This window comes from Phoxinus phoxinus (assembly GCF_949152265.1).
Source record: "Phoxinus phoxinus genome assembly, chromosome: 2".
NCBI lineage: Eukaryota > Metazoa > Chordata > Actinopteri > Cypriniformes > Leuciscidae > Phoxinus > Phoxinus phoxinus.
In genome coordinates this window covers 10982798-11004623 of record NC_136877.1, presented here as the reverse complement: position 1 = coordinate 11004623, position 21826 = coordinate 10982798, and the positions used below count along the sequence as shown (strand labels likewise).

General features: G+C 38.8%; 1 protein-coding gene across 15 annotated transcripts in view; it reads left to right on the top strand.

Moving 5' to 3' along the window:
* The window catches only part of mpdz (multiple PDZ domain crumbs cell polarity complex component), a 130814-nt gene that overhangs the window by 90057 nt on the left and 18931 nt on the right, over nt 1-21826 (top strand). For 6 of the 15 annotated variants that reach the window (XM_079638515.1, XM_079638514.1, XM_079638519.1 and 3 more), the window contains 6 exons: nt 8453-8630; nt 12967-13077; nt 14091-14177; nt 15817-15879; nt 19232-19303; nt 20423-20594. In XM_079638515.1, coding sequence (XP_079494641.1) covers nt 8453-8630; nt 12967-13077; nt 14091-14177; nt 15817-15879; nt 19232-19303; nt 20423-20594 — 683 coding nt within the window. The remainder of the gene's footprint in view (nt 1-8452; nt 8631-12966; nt 13078-14090; nt 14178-15816; nt 15880-19231; nt 19304-20422; nt 20595-21826) is intronic. The other 9 variants (XM_079638510.1, XM_079638508.1, XM_079638518.1 and 6 more) reach the window with 3 other exon arrangements.

The window sequence follows — 21826 nt, the reverse complement described above, 5'->3', positions numbered from 1 at the left end:
GCTTAATGCTAATGAAGCTAATGGTTATCCTGATAGCTGAAGAGCCACATTAGAAAGAATGGCATCTGGTTAGCATGCTAACCAATTATTATGCTAAGCTAACTAGCATAAGGCAACAAACACAGGCTAGGTCAACTTCGAAGATGAATATCTCGGGAACGGTAGCAAATATAAAAAATCTATTCAGTCATTTCTGTGCGTCTCAGTCCAAAGAACATCTGATCAAATTTTGGACAAAATTTAGCAAGATTTGAAGGAGAAGTAGTGAAAAAACTGTTTTTCATTTGTTCCAAAATGGCGGATAGTCACATTATTGGAAAATGACAAATGAGATATCGTCGGAATTGGCATAAGCCGAGGAACATAATGACATAAATCAATACAAATTTGAACAATGTTTTCAAAAGTTATAAGCGTTTTTGAAAAATACCTTATATCTCTGGAACACTAGGTGGCGCTGTGTTCATTGTTCTCATGTACCTTCAGGACATTGTGTCGATGATCCATACTAAATTTTGTGAAGATATGTCAAATAGTTTAAAAATGATTGCAAATTATGTCAAAATTCAAAATGGCGGACACGTGGTACCTCCCATCCTGACAAAATTGGCATCCTCGGATTCGGCATGACCCAAGGAATCCATAGATACCACATTCATGATTTTCTGACAAACTGTACAAAAGTTATTGGCCAAAATATCAATTTTTCATATCTCATGACCTGTAGGTGGCGCTGTTCTCGAATTTGGCATGGACCCTGAGATCATGGTTCCGATGAAGCGTACCAATTTTCCTTTCGATTGATCAAACTTTGGCCGAGATAGAGCTTCTGAACCAATATTGGGTCGAGTTTGTTAAGTTTGCAACAGCATAACTTTTGATCAAAGATGAATTTAAAAAATCTGTTCAGTCATTTCTGTGCGGTTCAGTCCAAATATCATGTGAGCCAATTTTCGTAAGAATTGAACAAAGTTTGAATGAGTAGTAGCAAAAAAACTTAATACTGTACTTTTCAAAATGGCTACTACTGTAATGGGCGGAGTCTTAATGTACGATATTGATTGCAATCACCATAATGAGTGGATTCAGGTGTACTAAGATTAATTTTCCTAGATCAAAGGGTTCAAAAGTTATAACTATTTAAATGTTCAATTTTTGAACTGGTGGTGGCGCTATAGAGTTTGACTTAGAGTCTCAAAAATTGGTCCAATTACTATTCATGGTCATATCTATAACTGTGCCAAATTTCATCATTTTCCTATGTACGGTTCATAGGGCTGCCATAGACTTACAGAGGAGGAAGAATAATAATAATAATAATAATAATAATAATAATAAGAAAACTAACGGATACAATAGGTGCCTTGCCCTACGGGCTTGGCCCCTAATAATAATAAGAAAACTAACGGATACAATAGGTGCCTTGCCCTACGGGCTTGGCCCCTAATAATAATAAGAAAACTAACGGATACAATAGGTGCCTTGCCCTACGGGCTTGGCCCCTAATAATAAATATAGCTGCAAGCAGCAACACGGGGCCAAGCCCAGAAAGGGCTGTAGCGCAATGCAGAGCCAGAAGAGATAAAAGAGCAGAAATAGAATATACATGAAGAACAGATATCTTCAGAAGTACAGATAGGATGAAATGAAAAATGAACAGAAGTTCTGATGAGAACAAACACAGAATGAAGAGGAAAAAACGCTTATTTCCAATCCAAGAGTAAGAAAGAAATGGGCTGCAGCGCAATGCAGAGCCAGAAGGGCAAAAAGAGCAGAAATAGAATGTACATGAAGAACAGATATCTTCAGAAGTACAGATAGGATGAAATCAAAATGAACAGACGTTCTGATGAGAACGAACACAGAATGAAGAAAAAAAACACTTATTTCCAATCCTACAAAAGATTAGTATTGCTCTTATCTGGATAATAAAGGAATTATTCATACACATTTTGAAAGTTGTCCCACACGGACTTGAACCCACTATCTATGGGTCAGGTGCCTGTCCCTCATCTTGTTGTGCTTCTTGGCAATCATGCATTTACACAGCTGGCAAAATTCAACAGTTCAAGTGAGTATCAACTAAAAATTAAGAATTTGTATAAAGATGTACTGCATGTTATATTGAAGTTGTCAGAAAGACACAATATCTTGAATAGAAGCAACTTTTGCACCACTTCTGGCCACAGTATCTCTTGCATGTGTCACACGGGATTCGAACCCACGACCAGAATGGTTCGGGATTCGAGACACGTGGTTTATCAAATTGCGCCACTCAGAGGACGTAACTTTCAAAGCTGCAGAGGATAGCCTTCAGTGTAAGAATAAGCACACAAAATCATGTTAACGAGATTAGCATGCTAAGCTAGCTTAATGCTAATGAAGCTAATGGTTATCCTGATAGCTGAAGAGCCACATTAGAAAGAATGGCATCTGGTTAGCATGCTAACCAATTATTATGCTAAGCTAACTAGCATAAGGCAACAAACACAGGCTAGGTCAACTTCGAAGATGAATATCTCGGGAACGGTAGCAAATATAAAAAATCTATTCAGTCATTTCTGTGCGTCTCAGTCCAAAGAACATCTGATCAAATTTTGGACAAAATTTAGCAAGATTTGAAGGAGAAGTAGTGAAAAAACTGTTTTTCATTTGTTCCAAAATGGCGGATAGTCACATTATTGGAAAATGACAAATGAGATATCGTCGGAATTGGCATAAGCCGAGGAACATAATGACGTAAATCAATACAAATTTGAACAATGTTTTCAAAAGTTATAAGCGTTTTTGAAAAATACCTTATATCTCTGGAACACTAGGTGGCGCTGTGTTCATTGTTCTCATGTACCTTCAGGACATTGTGTCGATGATCCATACTAAATTTTGTGAAGATATGTCAAATAGTTTAAAAATGATTGCAAATTATGTCAAAATTCAAAATGGCGGACACGTGGTACCTCCCATCCTGACAAAATTGGCATCCTCGGATTCGGCATGACCCAAGGAATCCATAGATACCACATTCATGATTTTCTGACAAACTGTACAAAAGTTATTGGCCAAAATATAAATTTTTCATATCTCATGACCTGTAGGTGGCGCTGTTCTCGAATTTGGCATGGACCCTGAGATCATGGTTCCGATGAAGCGTACCAATTTTCCTTTCGATTGATCAAACTTTGGCCGAGATAGAGCTTCTGAACCAATATTGGGTCGAGTTTGTTAAGTTTGCAACAGCATAACTTTTGATCAAAGATGAATTAAAAAAATCTGTTCAGTCATTTCTGTGCGGTTCAGTCCAAATATCATGTGAGCCAATTTTCGTAAGAATTGAACAAAGTTTGAATGAGTAGTAGCAAAAAAACTTAATACTGTACTTTTCAAAATGGCTTCTACTGTAATGGGCGGAGTCTTAATGTACGATATTGATTGCAATCACCATAATGAGTGGATTCAGGTGTACTAAGATTAATTTTCCTAGATCAAAGGGTTCAAAAGTTATAACTATTTAAATGTTCAATTTTTGAACTGGTGGTGGCGCTATAGAGTTTGACTTAGAGTCTCAAAAATTGGTCCAATTACTATTCATGGTCATATCTATAACTGTGCCAAATTTCATCATTTTCCTATGTACGGTTCATGGGGCTGCCATAGACTTACAGAGGAGGAAGAATAATAATAATAATAATAATAATAATAATAATAATAAGAAAACTAACGGATACAATAGGTGCCTTGCCCTACGGGCTTGGCCCCTAATAATAATAAGAAGAAGAAAACTAACGGATACAATAGGTGCCTTGCCCTACGGGCTTGGCCCCTAATAATAATAATAATTAAAGCTGCAAGCAGCCTTTCCGGGGCCAAGCCTTCCAATGGTCCCATGGGTTCAAAAAGTAGTTCAATATACTTTGCTTTCAAAACTTTAAAAGAAACTTTAATAACCAAACCATTCTTAAGTCACAGAACAATTAGAAGCAACTTCTCCACCACTTAAGGCCACAATACTTCTTGCGGTCTGTTCATGTGCCACACAGGATTCGAACCTGTGTACGAACGGAACGGTTTAGGATTCATGACACGTGGTTTAGCAACTTGCGCCACTCAGAGGACGTATACTACAAAGCTGCAGAGGAGAGGCTTCAGTGTAAGAATGAGCACACAAAAGCAGGTTAACCAGATTAGCATGCTAAGCTAGCTTAATGCTAAAGTAGCTTATGACGTGGTACATCCAATCCTGGCAAAATAGATATCCTCGGATTCGACATGACGCAAGGAATCGATAGACACCAATTTTATGATTTTGCGACAAACTGTTCACAAGTTACAGCCTCTGAACCAATGTTAGGTCGAACTTGTTAAATTTGCGACATCATAACTTTTTTTTTTCCAGTATAGCAAAACAATCGGGAACAGTACTTCTGTGCGGCTCGGTCCGAAGATCATTTGAGCAAATTTTGGAAAATTTTGGACAAATTTGGAAGGAGGAGTAGTGAAAAAACTGTTTTACATTCGCTCCAATATGGCGGCCAGTCACATTGTTGAAAAATAGCATATGAGATATCGTTGAAATCGGCATAAGCCAAGGAATATATTGACATAAAGAAATCAAATTTCAAGCAATGTTAGCAAAAGTTATAAGCGTTTTTTCAAAAAACAATGATATCTCTGGAACACTAGGTGGCGCTGTGATCAAACTTCTCAGGTACTTTCGGGCCATGCTAATGATGATCCATACCAAATTTTATGAAGATATGTCAAATAGTTTAAAAGTTATAGCAAATTATGACAAAATTCAAAATGGCGGACACGTGGTACATCCCATCATGGCAAAATCGATATCCACGGATTCGGCATGATGCAAGGAATCCATAGATACCACAATTATGATTTTCAGACAAACTGTTCAAAAGTTATTGGCCAAAATAGCAATTTGTCATATCTCATCACCTGTAGGTGGCGCTATTCCCAACTTTGGCATTGGACCTCAGAACATGCTTCCAATAAAGTGTACCAATTTTCGTTTCGATTGATCAAACTTTGGCCGAGATACAGCCTCTTAGCCAATTTTGGGTGGACCTCGTTAAGTTTGCGACATCATAACTTTTTTTTCCCAGTATAACAAAAAAATCGGGATCAGTACTTCTATGCGGCTCAGTTCGAAGATCATTTGAGCACATGTTTGGAGAAAATTGGACAAAATTTGAAGGAGGAGTAGCAAAAAAACTGAATACTGTACATTTCAAAATGGCCACTACTGTAATGGGCGGGTTCTTAATGTAAGATATTGGTTGTGATCAGCATGATGAGTGGAATCAGGTGTACTAAGGTTCATGTCTCTAGATCAAAGGGTTCAAAAGTTATAACCATTTCAATGTTAAAATTTTGAACTGGTGGTGGCGCTATAGAGTTGGTCCTAGAGGGTAAAAAATTGGTCCAATTACTATTCATTAGCATCACTACAAGTGTGCCAAATTTCATCATTTTCCTATGTACGGTTCATAGGGCTGCCATAGACTTCCACCGGGAAGAATAATAATAATAAATATAGCTGCAAGCAGCAACACGGGGCCAAGCCCAGAAAGGGCTGTAGCGCAATGCAGAGCCAGAAGAGATAAAAGAGCAGAAATAGAATATACATAAAGAACAGATATCTTCAGAAGTACAGATAGGATGAAATGAAAAATGAACAGAAGTTCTGATGAGAACAAACACAGAATGAAGAGGAAAAAACACTTATTTCCAATCCAAGAGTAAGAAAGAAATGGGCTGCAGCGCAATGCAGAGCCAGAAGGGCAAAAAGAGCAGAAATAGAATGTACATGAAGAACAGATATCTTCAGAAGTACAGATAGGATGAAATCAAAATGAACAGACGTTCTGATGAGAACGAACACAGAATGAAGAAAAAAACACTTATTTCCAATCCTACAAAAGATTAGTATTGCTCTTATCTGAATAATAAAGGAATTATTCATACACATTTTGAAAGTTGTCCCACACGGACTTGAACCCACTATCTATGGGTCAGGTGCCTGTCCCTCATCTTGTTGTGCTTCTTGGCAATCATGCATTTACACAGCTGGCAAAATTCAACAGTTCAAGTGAGTATCAACTAAAAATTAAGAATTTGTATAAAGATGTACTGCATGTTATATTGAAGTTGTCAGAAAGACACAATATCTTGAATAGAAGCAACTTTTGCACCACTTCTGGCCACAGTATCTCTTGCATGTGTCACACGGGATTCGAACCCACGACCAGAATGGTTCGGGATTCGAGACACGTGGTTTATCAAATTGCGCCACTCAGAGGACGTAACTTTCAAAGCTGCAGAGGATAGGCTTCAGTGTAAGAATAAGCACACAAAATCATGTTAACGAGATTAGCATGCTAAGCTAGCTTAATGCTAATGAAGCTAATGGTTATCCTGATAGCTGAAGAGCCACATTAGAAAGAATGGCATCTGGTTAGCATGCTAACCAATTATTATGCTAAGCTAACTAGCATAAGGCAACAAACACAGGCTAGGTCAACTTCGAAGATGAATATCTCGGGAACGGTAGCAAATATAAAAAATCTATTCAGTCATTTCTGTGCGTCTCAGTCCAAAGAACATCTGATCAAATTTTGGACAAAATTTAGCAAGATTTGAAGGAGAAGTAGTGAAAAAACTGTTTTTCATTTGTTCCAAAATGGCGGATAGTCACATTATTGGAAAATGACAAATGAGATATCGTCGGAATTGGCATAAGCCGAGGAACATAATGACATAAATCAATACAAATTTGAACAATGTTTTCAAAAGTTATAAGTGTTTTTGAAAAATACCTTATATCTCTGGAACACTAGGTGGCGCTGTGTTCATTGTTCTCATGTACCTTCAGGACATTGTGTCGATGGTCCATACTAAATTTTGTGAAGATATGTCAAATAGTTTAAAAATGATTGCAAATTATGTCAAAATTCAAAATGGCGGACACGTGGTACCTCCCATCCTGACAAAATTGGCATCCTCGGATTCGGCATGACCCAAGGAATCCATAGATACCACATTCATGATTTTCTGACAAACTGTAAAAAGTTATTGGCCAAAATATCAATTTTTCATATCTCATGACCTGTAGGTGGCGCTGTTCTCGAATTTGGCATGGACCCTGAGATCATGGTTCCGATGAAGCGTACCAATTTTCCTTTCGATTGATCAAACTTTGGCCGAGATAGAGCTTCCGAACCAATATTGGGTCGAGTTTGTTAAGTTTGCAACAGCATAACTTTTGATCAAAGATGAATTAAAAAAATCTGTTCAGTCATTTCTGTGCGGTTCAGTCCAAATATCATGTGAGCCAATTTTCGTAAGAATTGAACAAAGTTTGAATGAGTAGTAGCAAAAAAACTTAATACTGTACTTTTCAAAATGGCTACTACTGTAATGGGCGGAGTCTTAATGTACGATATTGATTGCAATCACCATAATGAGTGGATTCAGGTGTACTAAGATTAATTTTCCTAGATCAAAGGGTTCAAAAGTTATAACTATTTAAATGTTCAATTTTTGAACTGGTGGTGGCGCTATAGAGTTTGACTTAGAGTCTCAAAAATTGGTCCAATTACTATTCATGGTCATATCTATAACTGTGCCAAATTTCATCATTTTCCTATGTACGGTTCATGGGGCTGCCATAGACTTACAGAGGAGGAAGAATAATAATAATAATAATAATAATAATAATAATAAGAAAACTAACGGATACAATAGGTGCCTTGCCCTACGGGCTTGGCCCCTAATAAAACTAACGGATACAATAGGTGCCTCAGCCCCTTCGGGGCTTGGCCCCTAATAATAATAAGAAAACTAACGGATACAATAGGGTCTATCCCCTTCGGGGCTTGGCCCCTAACTAACGGATACAATAGGGTCTATCCCCTTCGGGGCTTGGCCCCTAACTAACGGATACAATAGGTGCCTTGCCCTACGGGCTTGGCCCCTAAATATATTACATACATATTTTAGACATAGGGAGGAAAAACATTTTCCATTTCTCCAGATGTATTTTATCAAGATTGTTAATGTCTTTTCTTGCCCCTTATTGTATATTTAATATGATATTTTTACATTAAAATAAATACATTTTCAATATGAAGCTGCTGTTTACACCATATATTTTGCATATATCTGAAATATATTTTGGCCAGTGAATATTATATATATATGGCCTGATTATCTTGCGACCCAGCTGGCAAAATTTATCAAAAGATTTTTCATATGTCAAATGATTGAACTGTAACACAGCAACAAAGTTGACAATGAAAATGTTCATCAGTTGTGGGACTTTATATTGGCAAAACTTTGTCTGACTCACAAAATTTTGGCTCGGTATTGGATTTTAAAATGCCAGACTGAAGTTATTATTACTTGTTGTTAATTGAATGTAATGTTTGTGTTTGTTCAGAGTGGAGTTGCAGAGGGAAGCAGGGAAATCTCTGGGCATCAGTATTGTTGGTGGTCGGGGCATGGGCAGTCGCCTTAGCAATGGGGAAGTGATGCGGGGTATCTTTATTAAACACATCTTGGAGGACAGTCCAGCAGGACGCAACGGCACACTAAAGACAGGAGACAGGATTGTAGAGGTACACATACACACGTTTATTTTTCTGGGGAAATTGTTAATTATAATTTTAACAATGGGGAAATTGTTAATTATAATGTTTTTATATACTGCTAGTTATAAATACTGTAATTTAACCATAACCTTCAGAAAACTCTTGCCATTTTTACAATGAAAAAAATTGTTTTTTTGAAGACCAATGAGAATTGGTAAGTGGAATTTGCATGCGCCACTCCCCCGGACATACGGGTATAAAAGGAGATGGCATGCATTCCCCTCATTCAGATTAGTCCTTTGGAGCAGAGTGGTTGTGTTTATCACATGAGCTCATTCCATTCACCTCTGCCAAGAAGGAAGCTGTTGAAGCTGGTGTTGACGGCGCATTCAGTGGTCTCTCTCATCCCTACACACAGATAAGTGCTGAGAGCTCCCCTGGGTGCTTCAGTGAAAGTGCAGTTTCCTCTAAAAGAGCAAGCACAGACGGAGAGTCTCTTCCGCCTGGTTGTTTTTGGATGTGGTCAGTATCTGTTGTCCTCGGCTGGCCACAATCTCTGCCTCATGTTTGGGTCATACCCATGCTGAGAAAGCGTTCGTGGATGGTTCATGTCCTCATTGTCAGAACATGACCATGGCAATGGTGCAGTCGCTCAGACTCTTTTCTAGTCAGAGAAGGAGTAACTTCAGCCACTCCCCTATCCTGGTCCTCCTGGTCCTCCTCAAACAAGGCTGCGACAGCAAGTGCTGAGGGCAATAAGAGTGCAACAATGTGAGTGTTTCCACCAGGTCAATCCCCACGGACCTCCCAGGGGAGTTCACAGATAAGTTAGGCGGCTCTCTTATGGCGAGCCTAATTTCTCACACTGTTCTTTGCAGCATTGGAGGATGGGCTTACACCTTCCAATATGGAGGACTTGGCTGTACTCCCACCATCAGGTACAGTAGCTCAGTCTGAGTGCGATGTAGAGTTGATTGCCATGTTTGCCAGAGCTGCTACAAACATTGGGCTGGAGTGGTTTGAGTTTTCACAGCTGGATGATTAATATCTGGGTTCGGAGCGTGACTCCCAGTCGTGTCCCACCCCAGTGCCTTTCTTCACGGAGGTGCACAAGGAGCTCACAAAGTCATTGAAGTCACTCGACAAAATGCCGCCACCTGGCAGAATCGTACTAGACTCCCATCCAGGGCCTGTAAGTTCACTTCGTCTCTGACAGCGAAGGCTTACAGTGCTGCTGGAGCTGCCTGCAGGAAAGTCAGACTGGCTCACCAGGACAGTCAGACTCAACTACGCGATTCAGTTAATGAATCCCCCCCCCCCCATCTTCCCCCATGCTCAGCGGCATCCTCTTTACCTTGGTAGCAGGTGAAGATGCCCCTTTCCTGCATGATTCAATAGATGCAAAAGATGCAATAGAGCCTGTTCCTCCAGCTGAGGTGAAGGGATTTAACTGCCCTTACTTCATCAAACTGAAGAAAGGTGTTGAGTTACGACCAATCTTAGACCTGCAATTTTGGAATCGGGCCCTGGACAAGCTCCCGTTTAAGATGTTAATGCAGAAGCTCATTTTGACAAGCATTTGCCAACATGATTGGTTTGCGGCAATAGATCTGAAGGACGCGTACTTTTAACTTATAACTGGCTCTGAAGACACTGTGGGCCACTCACATCCCAGTAGCAACAAGTGACAGTGGGAGAGTGGAGACTCCATCCCCAGGTGGTCTAGCTGATCTGGAGTCAATTCTCCAAAGCACAGGAAGACATGTTCGCTTCTCAAGAATCCTCACACTGCCTGCTGTGATATCCCCTTACCAAGGCCCCCCTTGGCACTGACGCGCTACCACACAACTGGCCCCAGGTCCTGTGCAAGTATGCGTTTCCCCCAGTGAGCCTGATTGCACAGACTTTGTGCAAAGTCAGGGATGATGCAGAACAGGTCCTGCTGGTTGCGCCGTATTGGCCCACCCGGATTTCGTTCTCGAGTCAGAGCTTATGCTGCTTGCGACAGCCCCTCCCTGGCAAATCCCCCTTAGGAAGGACCTTCTTTGGCACCCGTGCCCAGACCTCTGGAAGCTCCACATCTCGCCCCTTGACGGGGCTTAGAAGACTGTGACGATTACCAGCGGTGATGGACACTATCACTCAGGCTAGAGCCCACTCTGCGAGGCAGGCGTTTGCTTTGAAGTGGAGTCTGTTCCCTAGTTGGTGTTCTTCCTAAGGTGAAGACCCACAGAGATGTGTAGTTTGGTCAGTGTTTTCCTTCCTGCAGGAGAGGTTGGAGGGACGGCTGTCCCCTCCACTTTGAAGGTGATGTGTTATTGCAGTATTATTCCCTCTTGGGACCTCTATGTAGTCTTGCTGGGCCTACAGAGAGCTCCTTTTAACCCCCTGTAGTCAGTCGGGCTATGTGTCCTCTTCTTGAAGATGGTCCTCCTGACCATGCTCACTTCCATATAGAGGGTTTGGGACCTGCAGGTGTGACTCTGTCATCGAAACGTGCCTAGAGATCAGTCCGGCATACTCTGACGTGATCCTGAGATCCCGGCCGTGCAATGTGCCCAAAGTTCCCACCACCCCTTTTAGGCACCTAATGGTTAACTTGTAAGCGCTGCTTCAGGATGAGGCAGACCCAACCTTGTCGTCGCTGTGTCCAGTATGTGCTTTGCATGTTTACTCAAACCCTCTACAGTGCTTCAGAGCCTTTAAGCAGATCTTTGTCTGTTTCGAGGGACAGTAGAAGGGGAAGGCTGTTTTCAAACAGAGTATGGCCCACTGGATTGTGGATGCCATTGCCTTGGCATAGCAAGCCCAAGGCGTGCTGTGCCCCTTAGGAGTGCGAGCACACAAGTGGATCCTCCGGGGCTCTAGTTAACAGCACCTCAACACCCAATACCTTTGTGAGGTTTTACAATCGCCGGGTTGAGCCAGATTTAGCCAGTTTATCCTGTGTGTTAGATACAAACAGGTAAGCATGTGTTCCATTTGCACACAGTGTTTTCCCCTCCCTGAGGTGATAACAAGCTAATTTTTGTCCACGTAAGTTCCCTGGGCCGGCGAACCCTTGACGTGTTTTACCCTTGAGCACCCTGCGGCAGTCAGATTCGGTGCCAAGCCCAGGACTTCGTGATGTATGCCTTTTCAGGTCAGCCCATGTACAGCCCATGATTTCCTGGTGGTAATCCCATATGATGTATTTTACATGGTATGGTTTACCTGATGGTAAACCTTTGTCTTCCCCTAGGCTTTGCTCTGCCTCCAGGTAGGATTCCTTTTCAGGTAGGATCTACTGCAGAGACTTGTGAGGTACTTCCCAGTTGACAAGTGCGTGTGATGTATTCTCCACATGTTAATCTTCCTTCGGGCAGGATGTGGCTTCTGTAGTGTTCTTTTTTCTGCAGAGATAAATAAATGCTTATCCAGCAATATCTTTTGGTCTGCACATCTTTAAGGTAAAAAAAATTTAAAAAAATAAAGTTGAAAAGGCCCTTTATAAGTACTGTCCTTTCTGTCCCCTTGTGGTACAAAGGACTACAAGGCTTAGATGGGGTGTTGGGAAGGTTACGAAGTTTTGAGTGTACTTGTTACCCGGCACACAGTAGCGTGCTGACATCTGCACAGCTAAAACCTCGTATCACAGTTCAGCTTTTTGTGGCCTTTTTTCCATAGGGACCCTAGTGTCAGTACATCGACACAACATCGAAGTGACTGACACGTGACTGACAAGATAGGAAACGTCTTTGTTACTATTGTAACCTCCGCTCCCTGATAGAGTGAACAAGACATATCTCTCCTGCCACAACACTGAACTGCCTGCTGAATGGCTAGGACACGCTCTCGGCTCCTCAGCACAAACATGAATGAGTAGATGCACGGCATCTCTTTTTATACCCGTATGTGTGGGGGAGTGGCGCATGCAAATTCAACTTGCCAATTCTTATTGGCCTTTTCTCAAAGTATCAGAGGTATTTGGGGCTCCCAAGTGTGACCTCTAGTGTCAGTACATCGAATCAACTTCTCCCTCCATCAGGGAATGGAGGTTACAATAACAACCAAGACTTTTCCTTTATCACCAGAGAAGCTGTCTTCACTGGAAGTGGCCATTGCACAGTTTTCTGCTTGGTACTTTTTAAAATGTAATGTGGTATAAATTATTTAGCAAAACCGATTAATACATTTTTACTGCGGCATTGTATATACTGTCATGCAGCCCAGTCTGTTTAGTCTGTTTAGGCACTTTTGGCGGGTTTTGGATCATATAGACCAGTAATGACTCTCTCTCTCTCTCTCTCTCTCTCTGTGTGTGTGTGTGTGTGTGTGTGTGCGTGTGCACGTGTGTGTGTGTGTGTGTGTGTGTGTGTGTCAGGTGGGAGGAGTAGATCTGCGTGACGCCAGTCATGAGCAGGCAGTAGAGGCCATCCGTAACGCTGCAAACCCAGTGGTGTTTCTAGTCCAGAGCATCATTCACAAAGACAAAGTCAGTATCACATAATACAAGCATCTACTGATCATGGGAAATGACAAGATCCTTTTATTTATGCCGCTTAACATGTGTGCGGGTTTATAACATTTAAATGAGTTGCATACTAACTATGGCTGGCCAGTATAGCTTAAATCTCGATGTCTAGTTGATATCAATATTAGTGAAATTTCTAAAACTGATATGCCATAACACAAGCATTTATTTAGAAAGTTAGATGTTCATATACATTTTACTAATTAAATTAAAACAATGACTGCTTACATTCTGTTGATAACCTCAAAATTGTTCAGCCTGATATGTACTATTTATGAATGTCTGCATGCCAAGAATATTCAAAATGCAGTAAAAAAACAAACACACAAAATCACCCACACAAAAAAAAATTTTTTTATTTAAATGCACCAATATAACAATATGTACCTTTGTGAAAAAGAAGTACACTTTAGCATATTTATTATGAAAAAAATATACTTAGAAAGAATGTACTGCAATTAAATGAAAATGTATTATAGTTTAAATTTATATTAAATGCAATTAGCTACATTTTAGAATATGTTAAATTTAGATAACTTTAGAATACTTTAGAACTTATGAGAACTTAGAGAAATATGTATATCAACTTTAAATGTAATATTGAATAACACACTACAGTTAATTATAATCAAGTACTTAACATGTGCTTTAGTATGTTAGTCAACACATCAAAATAAGTGTACTTCTTTAAAGCAATGATTCAATACGAGTGCACTTTTCTTTTTCACAAGGGTAGTAATGAACAGTGATATACCTACATATTAATCATTGCTTAATTTGATATTGTCAGCAGAATCATTGTGAGTAAATTTTGAATCTCTTATATATCACCACAAATATTAACAAACCGCTTTCATCACCATCACCACCAGCTCAGAAAGATGTACTCGACTACTTTGCATCTGTCTCTCACCCTCCTCCTCATTTATATGTCTGTCTGCTCTTGATCCTCACAACATCTGTCTGTCTCTCAGTCTGACTCTCTGTATAGTTTTGATTCACCTCCTGTCATAGAGAAATATGGGACGACTTTAAAATGCTTCCCAATGCCAAAGTGTCAGGTAATTTCTGTTCGGCCCTCAGCTGACAGTCTTATCTTTGCTTCCAGCATTCCTTCTTTCCATTGGCATCCGCTTAGCCTTAAAATTTGCCACTAAATCAACTTAAAACACATTTACAAGGGAACACAATCATATGTGATTAAATAAGCAATGCTCCTGTTATGTCTCTCCAAAGTTAGCTGTTAATGTCCCAAGCCACGGGCTCCCTTTTCAATAACGGCACATTTAGTTTACATATTGGATTTTTTTAATGATCTGTCTCCCAGGATTAAATGTGTTTAGGCTGATATACTAGCTTGCTAACATCTGTGTTGTGCTTCTAGAAGCCTCCCGTAGCCCTCCTACAGCTGAACCGCTCAGAGCAAACTCTCCATCCTTATCCTGATTCCTGCTTTACATACAAACCACTACAGGTTAGACTGAGACGTCCTGTATGTGTTTCTGATGTGTTTATGGTTACCAAATGGCACATTTTTAGAAAACTCTTCCGTGGTTTGCCATCGTTATAAGCATGTTGATGCAATTTTGTTGCTTTTAGTTCTTCTATATAAAAACAAATATTGATGGGATTTTTGTGCAATAAAATAGAATAAAAACGTCCCTTCTGAAAAAGAAGTACACTTAATTGTATTGAATTTGCATTTGTAGTGTACTTTAAATCTATATATTTTTTTCATAATTACCTACAGATAATATAATAATAATAATAAATAAAAGGCCCCTTAAGTGTATTTACCAAATAGAGAGTACACTTTTATGTATTTTTCTTTTAAAAAGTGCACTGTAATAATGTCAAATTAAAAGTTTTTCTTTATAAATCATTGTTTTAATCATCTTTTGTAATGCTTTAAAGTATTTTAACACTTATCTTGGTGCGTTGACTAACATACTAAAGCACATGTAAAGTATTTGATTTTAATTTTAAATATAGTGTTTTGTTTGATTAACATGCAGTTAAGTGTCCGAAAACATTCCATCCATAGATTAATTTTGCACTTTTTAAAAGTATGCTAAAGTGTGCTTCTTTTTCAGAAGGGGTTCCATGTTCTGACTCAAAACAACTCTGTTTTTAATCAAGATATCACACATCACGACTGTTTTTGCTGAAATATCAACCTGCAAAAGATCCAAAAACCACACCATGAATCATTTTATCCCCCCATACAGAATTGAATGTGTTGTAATAATGTTGAAATCATCTCAGTAACATGTCCAAGCTCTGGTATATTTCTAACTGGCCACTGCCTTGTATCAAGGTGCCTTTAAAGTTTGGCTCCCTGTGGCCTGTCCTTCTCTTCATCAGACCTTTATAAACTCTCTGTGTCCAGATGTGCATTAATGATCCATGCCTCATTCCCGCCCAGCAGATGTCTCTCTGCAGATGGCTCTTAAAACTAGCTTTGTTTCAATGGTACTGAACAACAAGTACAAAACACGAGGGGGAATCCACAGCTGGCCCACGGCCGTAAGGACGGACATTCATTACTGTGGAGGACTTCAGTTTGAATATTTTAGACCAATAGAGAGCTTTGTAAATGACATTAGAGTTTAATGACATTGTTGAGGTCATGAAGAGAGGTTTTTGTGGGAATTTAGCTGTGTTTGACGAGGGCTGTTCTTTAATTTTTAATAATGGCAGACATCTGCGCTGGATGCTGTGGAAGAAGTTTCAGCCTTCAACTTGAAGACCAGCATTGAGAAGGTAAGTACAAACCAGAGTGAAATCGCTGTATTATTAAACTGTGGTACTGTGTGACTTAATCACAGACATAAATAGTTTTTGTCTTTGTTTTCTCACTCTCAGATCGTTTCTAACCTGTATGAAAGCACTATAAAAAGACCTAGTCTTTTGAATTCATATGAGGAACAGACCTGATTCATATTTTAACCATGTTGTTTTAGTATTATACTGTACTATTATAGTATTGATTATTGAATTGACTTTTATTTAATATTTTATTTAATTATTGAAATTAACGAAATAGTTTTAGTTTACAATAACAACACTGACTGATAATCTTTTCCTTCTGTGAGCTGTTAACTCAAGAACTTCTGAAACCAGTCAGAAAAATGAACTCTGATTCGTGAATTAATCTTAGGTATATATACATATGTATATAAATATAAGACTTGGAACCCCATGAAGAGTGAGAAAATAGATAGAATTTTCATTTCGAACTCCTTTGCAGAAGCACAGTGTTCACTAAAAGCCTGTCAGTTTAAGTCCTGGTTATTTCACAGACATAACTGTGCAAGAAAATGGAATATAAAGTTGTGCTTGAGGCAAGGTTCCTTAATCACACAAAACCCGGAAATTCCAGAGAGTTTTACAATTGTGATTTTCAGGCTTGAAAAATCATGGAAATGTCTGTAATATGATTTTTCTAGTTATGCGTTATGCGTTTCAGAACAGGTCTTTTGAAGATAACAGCCTTTGTGATGCATGTTAATAGCTAAAAACAGTTTCCTATGGTAGCCTACAATAAGGGAGTGGTCTTTTTTTTGTTAATAGTGACATATTATGCCCCTTTTCACAAGATGTAAAATAAATCTATGGCGCCCCCAGAATGTGTCTGTGAAATTTCAGCTCAAAATACCCCCCAGATCATTTATTATTATAGCTTGTCAAATTTGCCCCGTTTTGGGTGTGAGCAAAAACGTGCCGTTTTTGTGTGTGTCGCTTTAAATGTAAATGAGCTGCTTTTCCCTGCCCACATTCAGAAGAGGACCAATACTCCGACAATAACAAAACACGCAAATCATCCAAAATCTCAGAAATAACATGTAGCAGAGTGCAGCTTTACAGAGAGACTCAAGAAGAGGTTGCAACTTTTAGACGCACCTGGACGTTTCTAAATGGTTTGTGGATACATTTATGTAGTTGTTGTGGAGTTACACTGATTCACATCATCGACTTGCATGTACCGTCATGTTTAACTTTTACACAAGTTGACTGAGTTTTTTTGGTCAAATAGTGTTCTGTGCTCGTCTGTGGAGCCAACGACAGAACAGTTTGCATGCTTTGCTCGATCTTTTGCCATTGCGTTAGAACTGGTTACACTATTGAAAACCAATTGGTGGCACTCACGTTACTAATGAATGGGAGAAAGTTCAACGCGCAATATGGCAGAATAAGTCCCACCTTCAAAATAAAAGAGCCAATCGCTGATTGAGAAAGTCATTGCATCTCTGCAGCTGCCATTAGAAGCTCCAGTTGCTAGTGTTTTGAGATTTGCGCATAGGACTGAACATTCTCATTTTCTGGTCTAAATGCTACTTGAGGATAAGAAACAACATTTATGGGACAGTTTATTTAAGATTTTGTTGCTGATTTGATTTGGCTACCCTGGAAATCCAGAGTTCTCGCGAAAGCATAATTTGAATTTGCTCAGCGAGTAGCTCTGGTGTCGAGTAATAATGCTCATTAAATATGCCCCTCTATCTGAGCTGCACCAATCAAATCAGGTTATCTGATATAGGCAGGCCAGAGGCGAGATGACATTACCGGTAGTCATTATTAAACATTGCAAGATGGCTATGGATGAACATCAATTGTTTGAAACGGCTTTGGGCGCTACAATTAAAGATTTAGACTTGCCTTTTTCTCTAAAAGAGGAACAGACGGCGCTCGAATCGTTCCTTTGCAAGAAGGAAGTTTTTGCTGTTTTGCCGCCAGGATACGGCAAAGGTATAATCTACCAGTTAGCTCCACTCAAGTTCAAACCTGAAGACAGACACGAGAGGCGGGGAACAGAGTAGACGTGATACATTTGAAGTTGCAAAAGAAAACGCCGTGGATCAGGAGGTGAGGTGAATTAATAGACTGCAATAGCCTGGGCTTAAGCTGGTCCCAACTTTTCAAATGTAATCAACATTTTCCTAAGTACTAGATGTGCTGGGCTATTTAACATGACATTTTAATTATATTATGCTGAAATTAACGAAATTACTCGATAAAAGATTCGTTTTTTCAGAACGAGATTCAAAGATCCGAGACAGTAAAATGATCCGAACTTCCCACTACTACTCCGCTGGTAGCTAAGCGCATGGGGCTTAGTGATACGTCACCCCGTGTATTATTGTGATTGGTCGTAAAATTTGGTGGTGAGATTTTCAATCTCAAGCTGGCTGATTTTCATTAATCGACACCAGACCATTAAAGGTGAACTATGCAGGTTTTTTACCTTAACTGAACAGCTTCGGAGTCATTGGAATGGTTATATGAATTTTTTCAGGTTGAATGGTGGGCGTCTCGCACCCCCCTATCGCCTGTGAGCGGAAAAAACACCCTTGCAACTTTGGGGTGGCGGGCTGCCGGCCGGCGCGCCAGGAAGTATCGCGTGACATCAGGTCTCGCGATGTAACGAATTGCTTTACGGCAAAAAAAAAACTGCTAAAATGATGTCATTATTGCGCTCCCTCACGCTGTTCGAACCCGAATGAAGAAGACGTTGTAAAGAATGTCCCGTCTGCTATGATGTTGTTGATCTTCTAGCCTCTGGTATCTGAGAGTCGCCAACGAGTTTTTCGACAGTGTTGTCAAATATCTATTCCGAAGCTGTAGGGGGAGCTCTATAGAGAAACCTGCGCGAGAATACAGCGAAGAAATTCCCGAAGCTGCATAGCCCTGCTTTCAGATTTAGGTCTGGATTTCCAGGCTATAGTTTGGCAAGCAGTTGTTGAGATTTCAGGATTCCCTCATTGAAGTAGATAGGTCTTGGTCTCGGATGCCCAAATTAGTTGCCAGGAGGATTTGCAATATGGCCGCCGAGTGAACAGACTTTCCTTAAAAGAGACTTTGGCTAGTATTCTATTTCATTAGAAGCAGAAAGACTGTAGGCTCTCAAAGATCAACAGTAAAGATGACCAGCTGAGTTTCAGGCCAGCTGTCACATGCCCTGTTCTCAGCCGACTTAAGAACAGCAGTTGTAGTGTAGATCATGTTTTATATTGTGCATTGCTGTAGTCTGTATGAATCCTTGACCTCCCTCTTTCCTTCTCTCCCTCTCTCTGTCTCTGTGTCACTGGTGCTGGTTATTCTCTGTTTTCTGTAGGCCGTTGACACTCACAGTAGACCTTTCCTCCGTCTATGTTCGACTAATCCTTTCACTCCTACACCGTTTAAGGTTTGTGGGTGTGGGTGTGTATGTGTTTCCTCTCCCATCTATATGCAGTTATGAAACTTATTTCATAACATTAGCATATAAATGGCCCTAAAACCCTCTTTTTGTTCTTTTTTTTATTTTTTATCTTAATTTGTGTTTATACATATTCAAGTAAATAAGTATTTATACATATAAAATAAAAAACTTTTTTGCACAATTGTAACATTTTTCCTTATTGTATGATGACTACTAAATATATGAATATGCAGATATTAGCATAATTTAAAAAAAGCGAGTTGTCATACTAACCACCTACAAATCTTCGTGATTTTCATTATTCTGTGGCATAGAAAAGGAGATGTTTAGCAGATGCTGTTCTTTTTCCATACAGTGAAATCACAGGAGTTTCAAAAAAGGACTAAAAAGCATCATGTCACGGTTATGTTTAGTTTAGTTTCTGTCATGTCTGTATTAGTTGTCATTTGTTTCTATGACTACTCATGGGTTAATCACGTTCAGGTGTTCATGATTTAGTTCCTCATTTACTCTATGTATATATATATCCCTTGTTATGGTCATTCTGTTGTCAGTTCTCGATACGTTTAAGGAGTTGTTGTCATTCTTGAGTCTATTAGTAAAGTCAGTTCCTGTTTATTCATCTTCATCATGTGTGTTTCTACTACAAAGCCTTTACATTTGTGACACATCATAAGAATAGTTTTGTATGAGGAACAGACTGAATTTTAAGGAGTAGCATGAACATTCTGCTCAACATCTCCTTTTTGTTTGTTTGACTTTCTGGCATACAAATTTGGAACAACATTTGAGACGTACTGCATGTAACAATGTAATATTGTTTATAGTGTGATACGTTCTTTAAAAATTAATTTACCATTACTAATAAACGATTAACAAAGCTTTTAAAGAACAGCAGCATGTCTTGGTTTGTTGGTTCTTCATGCTGAGAAATGAAGAACAGTTTAATGTGTTGAATGTGATTTGATTACATTAAGTTTCATATTTCATGGGTTTAATGAAGGATGCCGTGTTGACGGATGACGTGCTAATTGGATATAAAGTATACCAGTTTTTAATGCGTTTTATTTTTGAGTAAAAAACACTATTAAATCTGTGTGGCAGCTGAATCGAGAGGAGGGGAAAATCATGCCAGCGACAGCTGTCCTGTCACTGCCGGTCGTTCCACATGTTGGGGAAACCGATTCGGACACTCTGACTGAGATCCCCGACAGACTCGTTCTTCATAACTACGGTCCTGATGATGAAGAGGAGGATGAGTACGGATACAGCTGGAGTGAGTCTCGCATACGATATAACACACAGCGCCACCAGAGGGCACTGACCACACGGCACTCATCCAGGGCTAGATTTAGAGGGAGACCCTTGTGAAAAAAAAGTACACTTTAGCATACTTTTAAAACGAGTACTTATTACGGAAATAATATACTTTAAAAGAAATTGCCTCAGTGGGAACTGAATGTAATGTTGTAATTGTCTGTTCATGGCAATTAAATCAAAATTGTTTAAATTTAAATAAAATGAAATTATTTGAACTTTAGAGTATACATTTTGACCCACTTAAGAAGAACTTAAGTACATTCTTCTATGCAATTTCATAATTATATTGTATTTGAAACTTGGTTAATGTGTACTGCTGAATGTACTGACAAGCATTTATGCTAAGCTAAAATATATTTGAATGTAACTTCTATTGAAACGTGTGTCATGTAGTTTTTTAAATATAAATTTTAGTTTTATATTCAAATATATTTGTAATTTCACATTGGTAATGATGAAGTTGCAATTTAGTACATTTAGAATACATTAACTGTAATGTAAAATTAAAAGTGCATGTTACTAAAGTGTTAATGAACAAGAAAGTGTAATCTCATTAACACTAGAAGTGCCAGAATTCCATAACTACTAGAACTACCTCAAGCGGTCATGTTGACCGCTAGATTCCAAACTCTAATAAATACCCAATTTAGAGATTAATGCATTTATTTTATTAGGATATCTTTTAAAAACAAAACAACACAAAACTGTACATTTAAACAAGTTTAATTATACATTTATAAATAATAATATAATTAGTAGCCTACCGTAATTATCGCATATTCAGAACAGATAGGCTATATTTCAATATCCATTCAACATAAATCAAAACAAGATAATAACAACTAAAAGTATCTTATTTAATTATAAAACATTTTATTTTAATATAATAACAAAGAAAATAGTCTAATAACTCATATATAATAGAGAATATCTACGTAAATAGATAATGTAGTCAAGGTATTATTAGCCTATTTCTACAGATAGGCTTTATTTCCATATCCATTCAACATAACTCAGAACAAGATAATAACAACTAAATGTATCTTATTTAAATATAAAACATTTTATTTTAATATAATAACAGAGAAAATAGTATAATAACTCGTATATAATAGAGAATATCTACATAAATAGATAACGTAGTCAGGTATTATTAGCCTATTTCTGATCAACAAATTTAATCTAATA